At 48.7% G+C, this 17,816-nt stretch overlaps 1 protein-coding gene and 1 long non-coding RNA gene across 2 annotated transcripts; one reads left to right on the forward strand and one right to left on the reverse strand.

Annotated features, from left to right (window-relative positions):
- Positions 1-963: 963 nt before the first annotated feature.
- On the reverse strand, positions 964-2,815 carry LOC311424170. Its single transcript, XR_014686000.1, has 2 exons — positions 2,386-2,815; positions 964-2,291 (listed from the first exon to the last, which is right to left on the reverse strand). It is a non-coding gene; the product is annotated as an uncharacterized lncRNA (long non-coding RNA).
- A 492-nt stretch (positions 2,816-3,307) lies between these two features.
- GNA11 (G protein subunit alpha 11) lies at positions 3,308-13,527 on the forward strand. Its single transcript, XM_084499104.1, has 7 exons — positions 3,308-3,484; positions 7,456-7,640; positions 9,273-9,427; positions 9,998-10,126; positions 10,557-10,686; positions 11,459-11,612; positions 13,218-13,527. Exons 1-7 carry the CDS (start codon positions 3,349-3,351, stop codon positions 13,406-13,408), a joined length of 1,080 nt encoding a protein of 359 aa, XP_084355230.1. The 5' UTR covers positions 3,308-3,348; the 3' UTR covers positions 13,409-13,527.
- Positions 13,528-17,816: the final 4,289 nt, after the last annotated feature.

Raw genomic sequence — 17,816 nt, forward strand, 5'->3', positions numbered from 1 at the left:
CGCCCCGCGGCCTGGGAGGGGGCACCGGGCTCAGCTGGGGAGAGGCCGAGGAGCGGAGCCCCACGTGTGGAACACCTCGGGGATGCAGCTTCATCTGCCCGGCCAGAAAACATCGCCCCAGGGAGATCTGTCACCTCGCACCGCGTCTCTGCCTCTGATGAGAGCTGAAGGCTCATCTGAGAGAGGATTTTTAGCAACTAGTTGGTTGCTTTTTTTTTTTTTTTTTTTTTTTTTTTCCCACAACTAAAGGAAACGAATATTCAACTTATAAAATAATAGCAAAGCAGAAGATGTAATCAGGGCACTGATTCAGTATGCACTGACAGGGGCATGTGCCTATCAGTCTGTGCCTGGCTGAGCTGGGGATCCTGTGCTCAGAGCACCTGGTTCCTGTGCTACGGAAGGAGCAGTTCTCATGGTCTGGTTGCAATCTGCTTCCTTAAGCCATGAAATTTTTCCTCGATTAAGTTGTTGATTGAGCAGCTGCAGCAAAATGCAGCTGGGATGTTCTTGCTCCCTTCCCCTCACTTCCAAGCACATGGAACTAAAAAGCACCTAAAAACGGGACCAGAAAGGAGAAAGAAAATAGGACTTTGAGATGTCTGCAATTTTTTACAGCAAGGTGTGCTCACATCCTGATGGGCCAAGTGACAGAATATCCTTTTTATTGGATATTACAAGGGCTGGGACTTTCCTCTCTATAAACGAATGGGGGGTTGTCACTGTGCTTAATGTTAACTGCTGCAAATACGGCTCATGAAGATAGCTGCTCTGAAGCGGATTGACATGTTCAGGATCATCTTCCTGGGAAACGCTGCTCATTAAGTCATTCATGTAGAACTTATGAAGCCACAAAAAGCACGAGGATCCCACACCCTTGCTAGCCTGATAGAAAATAGAGGCGGGACTAGGCAGATTGGCAGGAGCTCCTCTGCTCAGACAAGCAGTTTCTAGTCAGAAGCCACTGGAGGGTGCGTGGCAGCAGGGGCCTGGAATTTCTTCAGGCCAGGCCTAGATACCTGGAAGCCTTTGACATTTGCTGACAAGAGCAGCTGTGGTGGGCTGCCAGGGAAGGGTGAGTGGAGAGAAAGGTAGTGAAAGGAACGCCCATTCACAGATACAGCAATGCAGGTGGGGCAGGGAAATGCAGACTGGGGGTTAGGGACTTGCACGGTAGAGCGGTGACCAAGCTGAGGGAAAATCCAGGTCTCCTGCTTTTTGGGTGAGTTCCTGAGCACTGAAACTTTTCCATTAAGGTGGAAAAGGAGGAAGTGGGCAGACTGTCATTGCTTGAGGACCAGCATTTCTGACATTCTTACATTGATGGTTTGAGCAGGATTCATCACAATGGACATCTGTCCGCAAGAACTAAGCAAGTGGTCCAGAGGATGGATGCAAATTTTCTTTTTCTTTTGGCAGGCTGTGAAAACTTCTTCAGTATCTTTTGGCTTTTAGATTTGACTGTGCTCAGGGGAAGGGAACCAAAACAATAGCCTCTAGCATGTAGCACCTCGCAGTTCAAAGCAGCCTAGAAATCCTCACTAGGTAACTTCAGCACCTCCTGGGACACACTGTGCATCTTGCACTCACAACCTGAGGACATGCAAAGCAGTTAAGTGACTTGCCTGAAGTCAGAGAGCAAAGTTGGAGAGGATATAGAAAATAAAGTCTTTCTGCCTCTGGAGCTCACTGTGACTTGGATTCTGGATGTCTAGAACATCTCTGTCTGTAGAATAACATTCATCTGCCAAAGCAGAATACCTTCGCCTCCTTTGCGAGAGACCGGTAATGAGGGAGTAACATTCACTGAGTAGTCTCTCATCTGCTAGATGTATCTGGAATAGAAAGTAAGACATCTTAAGAACAAGAGGCAAGTATCAATTCTGTGAAAGGCCAAACTATGAAGAGAAGGCAAAAAAAAAAAAAAAAAAAAAGAAGTAGAATCTCCTCTTATGTGAGGCCAAGATATCAAAGGACCAGGTGGAATTCAGGTGGAAAACGGAACCTGATGACTATGAATACATAGTGCTTGTGCCTCAGCTAGACTGCCATGAGATGGGGACTAGCAAGCTGCAGCACACACCAGGCAGGTAACCAGGCAGGCAGATACCTAACAGCTGTATCACGCTCTTCTAGTCCTGCAAAAAGCTGGTTACATGCAGTCCTTCAGGCAGAGTTGTCTGAGACAGATGAGTGACTCCAGCCCAGGGTGTGTGGGAATGCACTACAGACAGGACGGGCAGTGTTGGAGCTGGGGGTCCATAAATGCTCTGAAACACCAGCAGGAGCACCTGCAGAAAGAAGAGTGAAAGCCTGTGTAACCTGAGGGGCTGGGGAGGCTGCGCTTGGGACAGAGCAACATCAGGCGGGACAAGAGAAACCAACGCTAGCAGGGAGAGAAGTGCTCAGAGAGGCTTCGTATTCGGGAAGCTGTGCGTGCATCTGCCCGCCTCGGGAAGAGGAACGCGCCGAGGCCTCACCGGGCCTGCCCTGCTCCTCCCGGGAACAGAGGCCTGAGGCGGGCGCAGGGCAGCGGGGCCCCTTCGGGCCCACAGGGACAGGGCGGGGGGGGCGCTGGCAGCCGGGCCGCAGCGGGGGGGCGGGGGGCGGCGGCGGCGCCTACGGCCGCCCGGACCCCCCCTGCCGAAGGGAGGAAGGCGGCGCCACGGGACGAGCTCCGCCGGCGGCGGGAGGCCAGGGAGCGGGCCGCAGCTCGGGGGGAGCGCGCCTGGCTGCAGGCGGGGCGCGGGGCCCGGCAGCGCCGAGAGGGCCGCGAACGAGCCGCGGGGCCCGGGCCGGGGCCCGCCCCGCCATGGCCGCCCGCTCCGCGCCCGGTCCGCCACCGGCCCACAATGCCCCGCGGCCCCGCCCCGCCCTGGGATCGCGCGGCGCGGGGCCCGCCCCCCCCTCGCGGCCAACCAAGCTTGCGCTCCGGTCGCAGCGGAGCCCCGCCCCCTCGGCCGCGCCGGCCCCGCCCCGCCCCGCTCCGCCTCTCCCATTGGCGCGGGCGGCTGTCAGTCAGCGCTTGTTTTCGGCGGCAGCGGGTTGGGTTGCGCCGGCTCGTCGCTGGCTCGGCGGGGCCGCGCGGGGAGGGAGCGGCGGGCGGGCGGCGCGGCCGGGCGAGGGCAGCGCGCCGAGGGGGGGGGCGGCGGCCGCGGCGCTGCTGCTGCGAGGCCCGGCCGCAGGGGCCGGGGCCGGGGCCGGGGCCGGGCGGGCGCCGCGGAGGGAGGGAGGGAGGGGGGGGCGGGCAGGGGGCGGTGGGGCCGGGCCGGACCGGGGTCCCGGCCGCGCGGAGGGCGGCGGCGGCGGGCGCCGGGCGGGCGGGGGCGTCCCGGCGGCGGCGGGACCATGACTCTGGAGTCCATGATGGCCTGTTGCCTGAGCGACGAGGTGAAGGAGTCGAAGCGCATCAACGCCGAGATCGAGAAGCAGCTGCGGAGGGACAAGCGCGACGCCCGCCGCGAGCTGAAGCTGCTGCTGCTGGGTGAGGAGCGGCGGGGCCCGGCCCGGCCCGGCCCGCGGGGCCTCCGCGCTCGGCCGCCACCGCGGGGCCCGGGCGGCGGCGCCGCCGCTTGACAGCTCCGGGCGGCGGCGCGGGCGTGGCGGGGAGCGGCGGCAGCCGGCGGCCGTCCCCGCCCGGCGCCCGGGGCGGCTCGGGGCCGGGGCCGGGGCCGCCCTTTGGCCGCCCGGCGCTCCCCGCTCGCGCCCCGCCGGCGGCGGCTTCGAGGCGGGGGGAGGCCGCGCCGCGGGCAGGTGCGAGGTGCGCGCACGTGGGGGCGGCCCGCGAGGGAGCGCGGCCTCGAGCGGCGGCGGCCGGGCCGCGGAGGAACGGGGGGCACCGGGGGCCGGGGAGGGGCGAAGCGGGGAGCGCGGGCAGGAGGCTGCCGGGGGCCGGGAGGGGGTGCGGGGGCAGCCCGCGGGGCTCTCGGGGGGCTTTCTTCGGGAGCGAGCGCGGTGTTCGCGTCTGTGCGGCCCCCAAATCGAACCGGAGCGAGAGCTTTCCGGGGGTACCGTGGCTCAGCGCCACCGGTGTTTGAATGCTGCCTCTTGGCCGAACGCCGCCCCGAGATGCGAGGTGGCTCTGGCGGGCGGAGGTTGTTGGCTTCTGGTCTGCAGTCGGTGAGTGAGCCCCTCTGGCACAGGTGAGGAATTGGGTTGATTCTTATGGAAAAGCAGGTGTAAAATTCCATGTAAGTGAGGTGAGGCCTTGCCTGCCCAGTCCTTTGGATATCTCTAAGCCTGCCGTGTTGCATGGTGATGATTGTTACACGAAAGCCAGGCCTTTCCTTCGTACCATGAACTGGAGTCTCACGAGGTGTGAAGATAACCCTGGCAGTTAACGCATTGCTGTTCTTTAGGTGAAAGGTAAAAAGCAGTGGCCTGAAGTTTGTGGGCTTTGAAGATGCTACATCCATTTCTGCAAGGCTTCTTGCAAGCTGGGCAACGGTCTCCTGCTTTCGTGTTTCCTTAGAGCAATCCCAAAGAAGCAGTTGTTTCAAAATAGGTTGGAGCCATAGGCTTCATCTGGGTTAAGAAGATCCCACTGGAGCTAAAGATCTCACTTCAGAAAAGAAATTAAAGTTGCTCAAGAAAACTTTTTTTTTTTTTCATGGAAGATACAGTTAAATAAAATTCAGTATTAGATTTACAAACAAACAAAAATAAGATAAAACCTATGTAAGATAACGATGCTCCTGGTTGTGGGAGGTGATTGGAAAGACGAGCCTTCCTTTGTGCTTGCTGGCTGCCCGGCACTGGGCGCAGCACTGCACGTTGCCCACCTGTCGTGGCCGGTGATGGGTGTTCTGTCTCTCGATGTAACCGCCATGTGCAGGGGTTTGTGGATTTCTTCCATCTTGTTATTACGTGGAGTTCTTCTGTTCACAACCGTTAGCGATTGTACCTGTGAGAGGGGCTTTTCCAAATACTCCGAACTGTGAAAGGAGATGTGTGCACGGGGGGAGTTCCTGCGTTGTAGAAGCCTTGTTAATTTTTCCTTCTACACCTAGTTACAGTCCAAAGCCTAAAACAGAAACTTGCAGTGAAGAATAATGCTGCTGTTCAGTGATGAACCCGGTAATAAGAAATTTGAATTTGAGGTATTGTACCTTGGCCTGTGGTGTAGGGCAGTCATCGGTCTTTTTACTGCGATGACAAGGGGGAAGGATGCTTTCTATAAAATTACCCTGGTCTTGCTTGCAATTAAGCCTGGGATACCGTTGGCTGAATAAATGTATTTACAGGTGTCTGACAGGTATTGGGGGGTGTTAGTAATTTATGGGAAACTGTTGCTTTTGCGCGTTGACACAAGAAATGATGAGTTCAAACGATCTCCTTGTCTCCCCATTGTCATACAAAAAAATGAGGTTATTGTGCTGATAAATTCAGGAGGCCACGCTCGTTGGAGCTTACAAGGTTTGGTGTAGTGCTGCTCGGTATTGTTCATGGTCTAGACAAAAGCAGGACTCACCTTTAAAAAGAAAAATAGAATAAAATAGTAATAGTGTTAGTGCGGATGGTGATGGAGCAACAGGCTGAGTCTGCATTCGGGCTTTCAAGCTCTGAAGCCCGGTAAATGCCTAGCACCGAGGTTTGTTTTATGTTTTCATTATCAGAGCGCTTTGAGGCACCACTTTTTTCTTTTCTCTGCTTTGGTCGCTGTGGTAAAAGACAAGGAAGTATTTCTCACCACAGTGTGCTTAACCACAGAAGATTTCAGTTTCCAGTTTTTCCCCCCTTTGTGGTGCAGCTTTCTGTCTGAGATGGGGACGCTTTGCTGCGTGCTAACGGTGTTAGAAATTAGCGTTATTTACTATTACTTATTAACGAGGCTGACAAAAAATCTGTCAGTTCTTGGAGATGGGGAGAGTTGATTTTAAACATGCTGCTTCTATTTGTGTGCTGGCTGCCTTTATCTGAGCATATTTATTTGTTTGCCTTTTAGCCTGGCACTATAGATGTGAGTAACTGAGGACGCACTCGTGAGTAGCGACTGCGCGGTGCTGCGCGAGGCCCTGGTGCGAGGCGAGTGCCTGGCGGCTCCCTGGGGAAGCACTGGGCTCTGCCGGGGCTTTGGGCCTGGAGACAGAAAGGGTTTGTCCCTTACTGGGGGGCAGACGCTAGTTCTCCTTCCCAGTGACCCACTCAGCTGCCTCTCGAGTTGCAGGCGCTGCACAGCGATGGCAAACTGTGCAGGCTCAAACAGAGCTCCCAGCAGGCGCGCCAGCGGAGGTGGATGAGTTGCGCAGGACTCCAGTGGCACCTGGGCCGAGGCCGCACGCCCCTGGGCAGCAGTGCTGGGAGCCGCGCGTCCTGCAGGCTGCAGGCACTGCCCCGATGCCCGCTGAGGGGGGGGCGTAGCGAGCCCGTGTGAGGGCACGAGCCCTTCCTCCCATGGCATTTCCCCTTCTACATACCACATCGTGAAGTTCCTGCTGTTGCTACGAGCTGTCGGCCTTCAGCAGTTAAATGAGGCTTCTCTGGGGCCGTGCCCGCAGGAGCAGGGGCTGCCCGGCGGGCTGCGGGAGGCAGGCGTAGCAGGGGCTGGCACCGACGCCTGCCCTGCCCTCCGCCTGCTCTTCTGGCCCCAGCTCCTCCAGGGCGAGAAGCCTGCGGTTGCGCCAGGCAGTCCGCCGGTGGCCTGGGGCTGGGCAGCTGCGAGCAGCATCCCTCCTTGTGCTCTCAGTTGCTGCTCTGAACCTGGCAATGTTCAAAGGCTGCGAGTGGCCTCGGAGGTTTCTGTGGCAGAACATTGCCCCCAGCTTTCTGTCTTGCCGTGGCGAGGGTCATCGTTTCAGCCCTGAAGAGCAGGCACCATGTTGCATTGCATGGTAGCGTGAGTGACTTGGCAGATGCATCAACTGGGTTGTTCACGTCAGCTGGGCGAGCGAGTCCCGTGGTGGGTTCTCTTCTCCCTTGAAGCTGACTTTCCTGTTGTGTTAGGCCCCTTTCCGCATAGAGGTGTAATCCCTATGGCCAAGAGCAGCAGGTGCCAAACAGCAGGGGAAGGCAGCGCGCTCCCCGCCATGCAAAGAAGCCTCCCCCGGGCCGGTTGCTGCCAGCCCGGCATTTCCCAGCTCGGGAGCACATCTGGGGCTGCAGCATCTTGCTGGGATCTGGGAACAGCTCAGGTGTGACGGGCACGGGCCTCCTGACGCAGGCCCCAGGGGAGTGGCTGTAACGTGAGATTCGGAATAAGTACCCGAGGTGCTTTTGGAGGCTGCTGTAAAGGACGAGCCGTCTGCCTGCCGTGCTCCTGGGTTTGCAGTGGGGACGAGCAGGGCCATCCAGGATGTCTTTTGGTGCTCCAGAAGTCCCTAGAAAAGCGCCTGGATGGGCAGCAGGTGCTTGGGTACGGCAGTAGGGACCTTGAGGTGTGCTGGGATGTAAGCTTGCTGTCTTCTGTAGCAAACCTTGCTTGAAACGGTTATTAATTCTCTCTCTTGCGTTCTGTAGGCACTGGAGAGAGTGGAAAAAGCACGTTCATTAAGCAAATGCGTATAATTCATGGCTCAGGCTACTCTGAAGAGGACAAAAAGGGTTTTACCAAGCTGGTATATCAAAACATCTTCACTGCCATGCAGTCCATGATCAGGGCCATGGAAACCCTGAAGATTCTGTACAAATATGAACAGAACAAGGTGAGTTTCTCACAATTTTTGCACGTGTTTTTAGATAGTGGGAGTTCTGGGTTCTGACGGGTAAGTTCCTGCTTGTTTGTGCCCTTCTGCACTGCAGTCTCAAACTCCCTGAATTCTTCTACCGTTTTTTTTTGGCGTATGTGCAGAAGGACAGCTCTTCATGATATTTTGTTGATATCTGACTCCATTTACTAGGTTGTGTTGAGGGATAAAGCAACTTTCTGCCTGGGGGAAAAGAATCATTGTTTGTCCAAATTAAGTTGTTCTCAGGATGGTTTGCACGTAGTGGGTAGTGGGAGCAAGGAACTGGAACACGAGGTAGGAAGATGGGCTCTGTTTACTTATTTCAAGGGTTCAGCATTTGTAGGTGTGCTGGGTTTTCACTATGAATTGCTAGTTGCATCTGAACTGGAAGCTAACCGTACATGCTGGACACCTTTGTTTCAAGTTATCGCTGTTACTGCAAGCTATCAGGTTTTCTGATAAGCGTTGACCAAAGGTACTAACTTTCTTGAGTTTTGGTCTCAGCTTCAGCTTGAGTCACGTTTCTGTGGTTTGACTTGCCTACCTTGGGTTCAGGGATAATTTTTTCAGCAAAATCTGGTCTTAATTTTAGTTATTTGCAGGGGGGTGTTGAGGGTGCACAAAGAGACTAGGTTTTTGGAGTTTTGTTTCTTTAATGCTTCATGTCCTAATATTTTTAAGTGGAATCATATTTAATCTGTTCTGTCACACAGTAGTGTGGAGCTGATTTTTACTAACTGTTCATAGGGACTGGTTGTCACACTGGGAGTCCCCAAGTCTGAAAACCTTTTCTGCCTTCAGGGAGGCTCTGCAGCATCAGTGCTGAGAGCAGGCAGCGTGCAAGGAAGCTTGCCTTACTTGTGCTTTCCCTGAGGCATGGCAGAGGCACTTTGATAGCTGTAGTCCGTCACCTTTCACTTACGATAAGTGCAGAACTTGGCTTTATTTTTTATTTTTTCTAGTATAGGCAGAAGCTCTTTCCTCTTGCAAGTGCACCAAAAATTTCAGAAAGCAAACTTGCACGGATAGTAACTTCATGGATGCCAGGGCAGCTGTGATGGTTGTAGTCCTTCCTTTGCTTATAGATTGTAGAGTGGCTGTTTTTATTTTCTCTCTCAAAAGGGACTGTGGCTGAAGTATGCTAAAACAAACAAACAAACAAAACAAAACAAAAAAAAGAAACCCAGCATAACAGCCTGTTGTCCAAATGTAGTTTAGCCTCCTCCGAAGCTGGACAGTTGGGTTCTTTACAGTGGATGTTCTGCCTTGGAAGCTGTTTCAAAACACAGATCTAATGGTGTGTACCATCTTGATAGGTGAAGCCTGCTGCCATTTTGCATTTTATTCTGTGGAGGAGCCTGTGATTCTTTGGTGGAACTTTGCTGACATCTGCTATAAAAACAAATAACCCCCACCCCAACCATATTGAAGTCTAAATTCTCCATGTAATACCAATCTAGGGAAACTGGAGCTGTGATGTCTCAGGTGTATAGTTTACCATTGTTCCTCTGGTCTTTGCAGCCAGCGTGTGGATCCTTGAAGTCATAATACAGGGACTTAGTTCATCTGAGAGTTCTTTTGCTTTGGTTTTTGCTTTTCAATCTTCAGGCCAATGCAGTCCTGATCAGGGAAGTGGATGTAGAAAAGGTCATGACATTTGAGCAGCCCTACGTAAGTGCAATTAAAACATTGTGGAATGACCCTGGAATACAAGAGTGTTATGACAGGAGAAGAGAATATCAGCTTTCTGACTCAGCTAAATAGTAAGTACTTAACGACTGGTGGGTACTGGTAGATGCTAGCGATGCTATCACAAATAAAAACTATCATTTTTTTTTATTTTGAAGTCTAGAGTTTGTTTCAGAGGATGAGAACGCTGCAGTGGATTCCATGACATAGTTACTTTAAAATACATAGTACTTTCTCACTGAGGCATATGAGTCTTGCTATGTGTTTTAAACAAGTTGCATGGTCTCTGCTGGCTACATAGATTGTATACATAAATTCTTCAATAACAGAGCCTTAGGTGAAACTCGATTCTGAAACATAAGCATCCACTGTACTTAAACCTTTTCTGTAGTAAAGATTGTTTTCCACACACCTACACAGAGTTGATAAAGTTGTTCTTAATGTACCTGTTTATCCTCCAAAAGGGATGGTAGGTGAATTACTGTTCCCCAAAGATGTATTTTGTTATTTTTCACATTGCATTTTGGAAATGGCTCAAGTGACTTTCTTGCTAGTCAAAGACTTAATGTAACAGTGTTTAAATTTGTGTATTTGTGCTGCAACCTAAGGTAGTTTTTTTTTCTTTTAAATTGTGCTTCTTTTAGCTATCTTAGCGATGTGGATCGTATTGCTACTCCAGGGTATCTACCAACTCAGCAAGATGTGCTACGCGTTAGAGTTCCTACAACCGGTATCATAGAATACCCCTTTGACCTAGAGAATATTATCTTCAGGTACGGAAGGTGTATTCATGTCACACTGAACTGAGAGGAATGATGCAGGTTCAGGAAAGATGAGTTCTGGATTGATATGGAGTGTCCTGATGCAGGGTTGAGAGGCTTGAGTGAACGTATGTGCTGTGGTGTTGTGAAGTACCTGCTGAGGGGAACGGTGTTAGCATTTGTTGTAGCTTAAGTTGATGTTTCGGCTTGGAGCTTTTCCTTACAGAAGGTGAATTTTTAGAGCACATCTAACCATTTATCAGGAATCGGCGTCCTTCCTGGGAAGGATTACCTTGCTGGCACCTGGGGCTGAAGTGGTGTCTTGTAAGGCAGCTGAGAGAACTGTCAGAGTGGCATTGGTTCTCATTGTGTGCTGATCCTCTGCATTCAGATAGAGAATTGCAGCTACTTCTGTGACACAGTATGTATTTCTCTTCCTTAGAATGGTGGATGTTGGAGGTCAAAGATCAGAACGAAGGAAGTGGATCCATTGCTTTGAAAATGTGACTTCCATCATGTTTTTAGTAGCACTTAGTGAATATGACCAAGTTCTGGTGGAGTCTGATAATGAGGTAAGCCAAAGAGTGGGAGCGCTACAGGAGGGTGGCGGGAAAGGGGGTCTTTCTGCCTTCTTGGAGGTCAGTACCAAAGTGCTGGATTAGCAAGAATTGTTGGTTTTGGCCTTCAGTTCTTCCTATTGTGAAGAGAACATGAGCCTCAATGGATGATGATGTCCCTGAGGGCAGAGCATGGTACCTTCATGGTACCTTCAAATTATCTGTACTTCTCAAATGATACAGAAATACTCTGCGATTGCGGAGTCCTGTGTGTCTTGGAAGGTACTGTGCTATGTGAAGGGGTGCTCATGAAATTACCTGTTCCTGTGTTCCTCTTTTCCTCACCTGAATTACGTTGTGCTGTGTCTGCTGTCTTATTAGATAGTGACTGGTCTCTTGGAAGATGCAATACTGAGTTTTATGCCTGCTAAGGGATTAACAAAAATTGCATAAGGTGAATATAGTTATTCTTTTCTACTAGATAAAACAGGTAGTAGCTCACAAACTACCATGGCCAGTCTTCTCATGCAACTGCACAAAGTGTAAAATGATTTGTAAAAGTCCATTAATATTAACGACTTGCCAATTAAATTAAACTTGAATCCATTAGATACTGCATTTGCTCTCTGTTTACCTGATCAGTTTGATCCAGAATTTACTCGGGACCAAAGTATTCTGTGTACAGTATCTGAGATGCTAGATCAATGCAGATCTGTCTACGCGTGCAAATAGCAGAAAGGCATCTTGATCCTCATCTGTGAAAACTGCTTGCTCTTTCTTATTTCAGAACCGGATGGAAGAGAGTAAAGCTCTCTTTCGAACCATTATCACTTATCCCTGGTTCCAAAACTCATCTGTTATCCTCTTCCTGAACAAGAAGGATCTGTTGGAAGACAAGATCCTGTACTCCCATCTTGTTGACTATTTCCCGGAGTTTGATGGTGAGTGGCTTTTAAGGAGGAACACTAAATTTAGAAGGAGAAATGGGGGTGGTTTGGTTGGATTTTTTTTAAAAGAAACTCAGATCTAGAGATGGTGGTAAAAACTCCTGATTTCAAAAGGAATACCTACAATGAGCAGATGTCACAAAAATGTCCTGATCATACGTAGATAACAGAGATCTGATCTAATGAACCTCTCCTAGATGATTAATTGAAAATTATTTTCCATTAATATGTGCTTTAAAGTGTTAAATGATGGAACTTGACTACCTGGATGCTTGTGCATATAACCTATTTTATAAACGTGCTAATTCACTGGCATACTGGGCATCTTAACCCTATAGTCAAGAGGCAATTTGAGTCCTCGTTTTGAGAACCTGACTGGTCAAATAGCTGTTCACATGTTGGTGCTGAAAAACCTCAGGTAGCATTCAATTCCTAATAGGGAGCTGTATGCAGCTGTAGAAAACCAATATCTATGTGAAACAGAAATTTCCATCTGAAACAAAATTCCTTAGCCAAAATGACATTTCCAGCTCTACACTTCTGGTAGTACATCTGTGCAGGGTTGAAAATAAATGAACGTAGTGGAGAATGAGGTCAGGCAACACGCTTCTTTCCGTGCTGTCATGTATTAACTCTGTTGTTACGTTCTTAAAATGGTGAAGTCAGAATTGCTGTTTTGCAAACAGCTTGCTTCCTTTAAATGACAAATGCAATTGCTTCTTATCAGTTGTTCTCCCACTTCTGTAGTCTCATGCCCCCTGCTGTCTGAGAGCACAGGCACTCAGAAATCAGCAGTGGTGGAAAACATGCCTTTTTTGCACAGTCTGCCTATGGCTATTGGTCGAATAGCGCTTATTTCTAATATAATTCAACAGCTGGAGACAAGATAGCAACTTTAGGAAGTGCCATATACTTTCACCTTTTTCATCTTGGTAATTGCTGTAGCTGTTCCAGGAATGCTGCATGGCTCACGAGTGGGAGGTAGCCCATCAGATCACCTCTCACGAAATGGGCCTTGCCATGGAGAATGTGAGAACGCTGAAAGGAATATCAGTGTGGTGACTCGGAAAAGGTGACTTTTCTGAGGAACTGTCAGCAATATGAAGTAAACAGCGACAAGAATTTCCACTTCATACCTCCTTTCAGTTGACCAGCCAGACTACAGAGTTGGCTGAAGATGACCTTTGTTTGCCTAGCATAGTTGTGTCCTTCAGAGCATAAGACCCATTTATATATTAAGGAGAAATATAGATCCTAACACCAGAGGAGATAATTGTGTTACATATATCAAGTATCTGTCTCTGTTATCTAACGGAAGCAACACGAACAGGGTTATACCAAATTCTGTATTTCTAAGTGCAGTCTGAAGTAACGCATTGGTGTCTGTCAGAACTCTCAATGTCAGAAAAAGATTTTGGTCTAGGTAAGTGAAGAGCATAAAATATTTCAGGTTCTAGGACTCTTATGCAATAAGTGATCATAATTTCTTCTTTATAGCCATGGAACCCATAAAAAAAAGTGTACTAGTAGTAATTCTGGTGGCTCACACCAGGGGATGTGCTTAGCACAACTCTGTTAACTGTTCTTTGTTTGCTGCAGGCCCGCAGAGGGATGCACAGGCAGCCCGTGAGTTCATTCTCAAGATGTTTGTGGATTTAAATCCAGACAGCGATAAAATCATCTATTCTCACTTCACATGTGCCACAGACACAGAAAACATCCGTTTCGTCTTTGCAGCTGTCAAGGACACCATCCTACAGCTCAACCTGAAGGAATACAACCTGGTTTGACCTGCTCTGTTCTTGGCCCTAGAGAGGATTCGTTGTGAAGAAAAGACAGGGGGGAAAAAAAAAAAAAAAAAGAAATTTTAAACATGACAGGAAAAAAGTTTTAATTTTTGATGATGTAATGATTGCAAATTGTCTGATCTGTGGAGTGGCAAGTGCTCAGTGTTATCCTGGAGTCTCATGTCTCTGTCCACAGAGTAGCTGATTTCATACTTTTAACAAATTGCTTTTATTTCACAGTTAACGGGGATATGCCTCATTTCTTCAGCACCTTGCTCACTTCTTAATTTTTGCCAAACAGCTAAGGCAGTCTCATCTCAAGCTTTCCTTTGTTGCTTAGCCACTTTTTTTCCTTTTCATTCCCATGGTGTATGTAGAAAAAATAACTTTCCAGCCAAGATTGTGAATTCACTGGACTGTGGGAGTGTGGATTGCTACTGGTCCCTGTGCCTCGTGCTATAGGGTGCCTCTGGTGTAATTTGCTAATCCTGCTTGCTTCCCTCCCACCCTTTCCCTTCCCTTCCCCAGGACACGCTCCATGGTTCACTGTGATGAAATGTTGGGGAAGAACAATTGTTCTCCAACTGTTGTGCAAAAAAAAAAAAAAAAAGGCAAAACAAACAAAAAAAAAGCCATCACTTTTCCATTCTTTATATGTTCTAGTTCTGAGCTATTTTTTCTTCAATTATAAAAGGTATGGAGACTGTGATTTTTTTTTTTTTTTTAAATTATTGATGTTCTATACGTAGTTTGCTACATGTTGCTGTATTTTGCTCATGGACTACAAATGATGGACGCTCTTGGAGCAATAGCTGCTGAGCCTGGGGAAGTGCCTGACTGTAATTATTCTTTTATTTTATTTTATTTTAATTTTTTTCACGCACATACACACATCCCCCCCACACCACAAGCGCACGCGCGCACACATGTGGCTCAGTTTGCGGGGAGTAACTCTCCATTCTGTTGAGCAGAGTACGTGACATCAAGTGAGCAACTTCTCTATGCAGCAAATGTCAAAAGCACACTAAGTAATAGTGGCAATTAAACATCAGATTTTGGCTGGATTGAAAATCTTAGTCTTGTGCCACCCTCTAGTTTTTTTCTTGCTGCTAGTAGCAAACAAGCCTTGTTTATTGCATTTCGTGCCGGTGTGTTGAATGGATTTGTAAGAACTCCTCAGTCCTGTCCAGCTTGCAGATTTTTAGGGAGGACCAGAGCTGGTGGGTCACAGACTTCAGGACGTAGGTAGAGTTCTTACTTAAAAAGGTTGTGGATAGCTCTTGGAGGGAGTGGCAACTTTCTCTTTCCTGTTTATGCATTCCCCCGAGGCACATGCTGCTGTGTTTCTCTTCAGAGAAGTATGGATCCTCTCTGGAGGACTTGCACACATATTTGCTCCAGGGTGCATGTGATAATCAAGTTACAGTAGTTGTGGCTGGAGCATGTGGCTGCTATGGAATCCAGAAAGCCCTACTGTGGTTGCACTTTCGTTTAGCTGGAGAGTAGAGGCAGAGGCAGCAGGGTTTGCTGGTGTGAGCGGAAGGTAGGGGTGGAAGTAATTCTGGATTCTAGATGCCAAATAAAACTCCATCCACTAAGCAGAAGGAAGTGGAGCCTTTGCACATTAGACAGCTTTTTCCAGGCACCAAGGCAAGTGGAGAAATGTGATGAATAACGCTAGCCTGGATGACAACTGCAGAGGCGAGACCAGGAGTGAGTAGGAAACAGATCTGACCCACCTCTGGACCTGTGTGTTTTAGCTATCACTAATGCTTCTATTTCAATTCCAGAAAGTAGCATTGGGTCCAAATTCTCTGGATCAACCAGTTTGCCCCCTTGAAGGTTAGTAGGCTGCCGGTAGATAAAGATTAAATGGACTGCACTGTTGAAGGGGGCTGTTGATATTTTGTCTCTTTTGTAGACAGAGCACTACATCAGTGTTTTACACATCATGTAAGAGTAGATCTTTACTGTCCAAGATCCTTAAGATGCTTTGATCTAGAACACTAAAATCTGGAGGGATGTTATTTTGAGTAATTCTGGTTTTAGGCCCTTCTTGTCCAGAATAGCTGAGGGAAGCCTCTGCATGTCTCAGAGCACTACAGAAGAAAGCAAGCTCTGCCAAGTGTGATCAGAGAGCTTAAGTTGGAACAGCAGCCATGGGACCAACAGTTGAAGAGCCAGTCTGACAGAGTGGTGATGCTGAGGGGAATACAGCACCTCTTTAGCCATGCTCTGGACTCCATTTAACATTTGGGAGAAATGAGAAGGATTCCCGTGTGTCAGACAGTTTTGCATCAATTTTATTGCATTTTTTTTTGTCTTTATGCCAAAATGGTCCATTTTGTAGAGACTGTCCTATAAAGAGGAGTTTATAGTCATCTACGTGTATTCTAAATGCTGTTCATCTGAAGCAGATGGCAGCACCAGCCTCTTCTGCTTCCTTGATCCTCATGTAAATGGTTCACACTACAACTATTGCCAGCAGTGGGCCTGGCACAGAGAAATAGAGGCTCTTGGAAATAACTTGCCAGAAGTATTTTCCAAGATGAATGATGGTGGTACCTTCCCACTTGAATCAGTAACTTTTTTTGGTTTTGAGTGCTCTCCTCCTCCAAGAGCTGTTGCCCTGGCAGAGGGGGAGGGATCTTTGCTTCTCTGTCTCTTGCGGAGTGGATCTGCAATGTGGTAGAGAACTGTGGGAGGCTGTCAGCACAAGATTTAGGCGTGTGCTGTACCTTGCTGACCAGGTGCTTGGTGTAGCTGTTGGCCCAGTAACTGGCCCGGTGTGATGATTATCACTGCAAAGGGGAAGGGCAAATGTTATGCGATGGCTGACTCCTGTGTTCCCGAAACCTTGCTTTCAGTTAGGGGAGGAATGGGTCAGACTTACACACATAATTTGGAGTTGTCTGCGGTCTGTGCTGTGTGTGAGGAGATGCCAGTGCTGGCACATGCTTCTAGCAAGTAGTAGCTCATGTGCCTCTGGCTTGGCCAGTGAAGCGTTCCTGCAGAACTGGTTCGCATCTCTGTTGGCTGGCCCTTTGGCAAACGCCTGCCCTAGAGGAAGTGCCAAACCTTAAACCAATTTGCCTATATCATCTTTTCGGAAAGTGAGGCCAGTCAGAACTTTCCATGGGTCAAGGTAACAGATTGAGCTCAGACAAGAGGTGGCATTGGGTTCTTTTAGGGAATCTGAAGTCTGAGTCTGAGGAAGTGGTCTCTTGGCTAACCTCTGCTCCTTGTGCACTTTTTATTTTTGTTCTGCTGAAGAAACCAATGTACTTTGAACCAGTTTGAAACTTGAAGTCAGTGAGGAGAGGACCATCCCATTTCTTTGCACCGTTCTGTGTGGATTGGCCACCTGGTGAGCCAGCAGTTCCTTCCTGCTTTGGCGTGTCAGATCGCTCCAGCCCCTCCTGCCCGTCTCCCCTTTTCCTGGAGCTGGATTCTTTGGTCTGTTGTTGTTGCTTCCTAGCAATGTTGGCCTTGCGTTCAACTATGGTTTTTCTTCATGTGTTTTATTGGTTTTTTAAAAAACAGAACACACTCTCACACACAGAAGGAAAAAACAAAAAAACCTTCCAGAGTGTGCTGACCATTGTATTGTACTGTACAGAGCCCGGGTTGTTAGAGTCCAGCAGAGATAAAGTGTGTTATGCAGCACCCTTTTTTTTTTTTTTTTTTTAAAAAAAAAAAAAAGTATGGTTTGTGCCAATGCCCCTTCTTTAGTAGTGCCAGAGACTCTTTACAAGTGCCAATGTGGTGGAAATTATTTGGTTATACTTGTATATTATAGGATCCTGATTTAAGACAATTTAAACATTATCCTATTTAAAAAGATACTATATAAAATGCTGTTTTTAAACCTTGTCATTTGCAATGCATGTATTGTTGTGCGTGTTGGGGTGGGGGAAGGGAAGAGGGTAGGGTAAAGGAGTTTCTGAATACGATGCCCAGTGTCAGGTTCTATTCAGGCTCCAAACTGTCTCATTCCAGTCTAGGAGTGTGATTGTTTCTTGGAATGATCCAACTCTGACTGCTGGGCACCAACCCTTACTACAGAAATATCTGATGGAAATTGATTTTCATATCTTTCTCCTGAAATAAATTCTCTGTTTGAAATTGGAATAAATTTTGTTCCTAAAAGCCGTGGTAATCGTGCATGTATTTCTTCACTCCTCTTCCTCTTCTTCCCCTCTTTCTGTTTGGCTGGACAACTCTGGTGCCCTGCAGGGCATCTCAGCGTGAAGCACACTGACCTAGCTGGCAGGGTTGGTCCTGCTCAGAAAATCAGGACTCTGAGGCACAGAAGCAAAATCTGCTTTGGCAAAGACGAAGTATAATATGCAGTATAATATGTAATATACAGCATGCTGTACAAATAATAGTTCTCAGTTTTGGAGAACAG

This window comes from Aythya ferina (assembly GCF_964211825.1).
Source record: "Aythya ferina genome assembly, chromosome: 26".
In the NCBI taxonomy this organism is placed as follows: Eukaryota; Metazoa; Chordata; class Aves; order Anseriformes; family Anatidae; genus Aythya; species Aythya ferina.

Excerpts from the sequence above, each read along its gene's own strand:
- GNA11 (XM_084499104.1), top strand. The coding sequence starts at position 3,349 with ATGACTCTGGAGTCCATGATGGCCTGTTGCCTGAGCGACGAGGTGAAG. Across the intron at positions 10,687-11,458 it reads TGGTGGAGTCTGATAATGAG|AACCGGATGGAAGAGAGTAA; the intron begins GTAAGCCAAAGA and ends TTCTTATTTCAG. Across the intron at positions 11,613-13,217 it reads CTATTTCCCGGAGTTTGATG|GCCCGCAGAGGGATGCACAG; the intron begins GTGAGTGGCTTT and ends TGTTTGCTGCAG.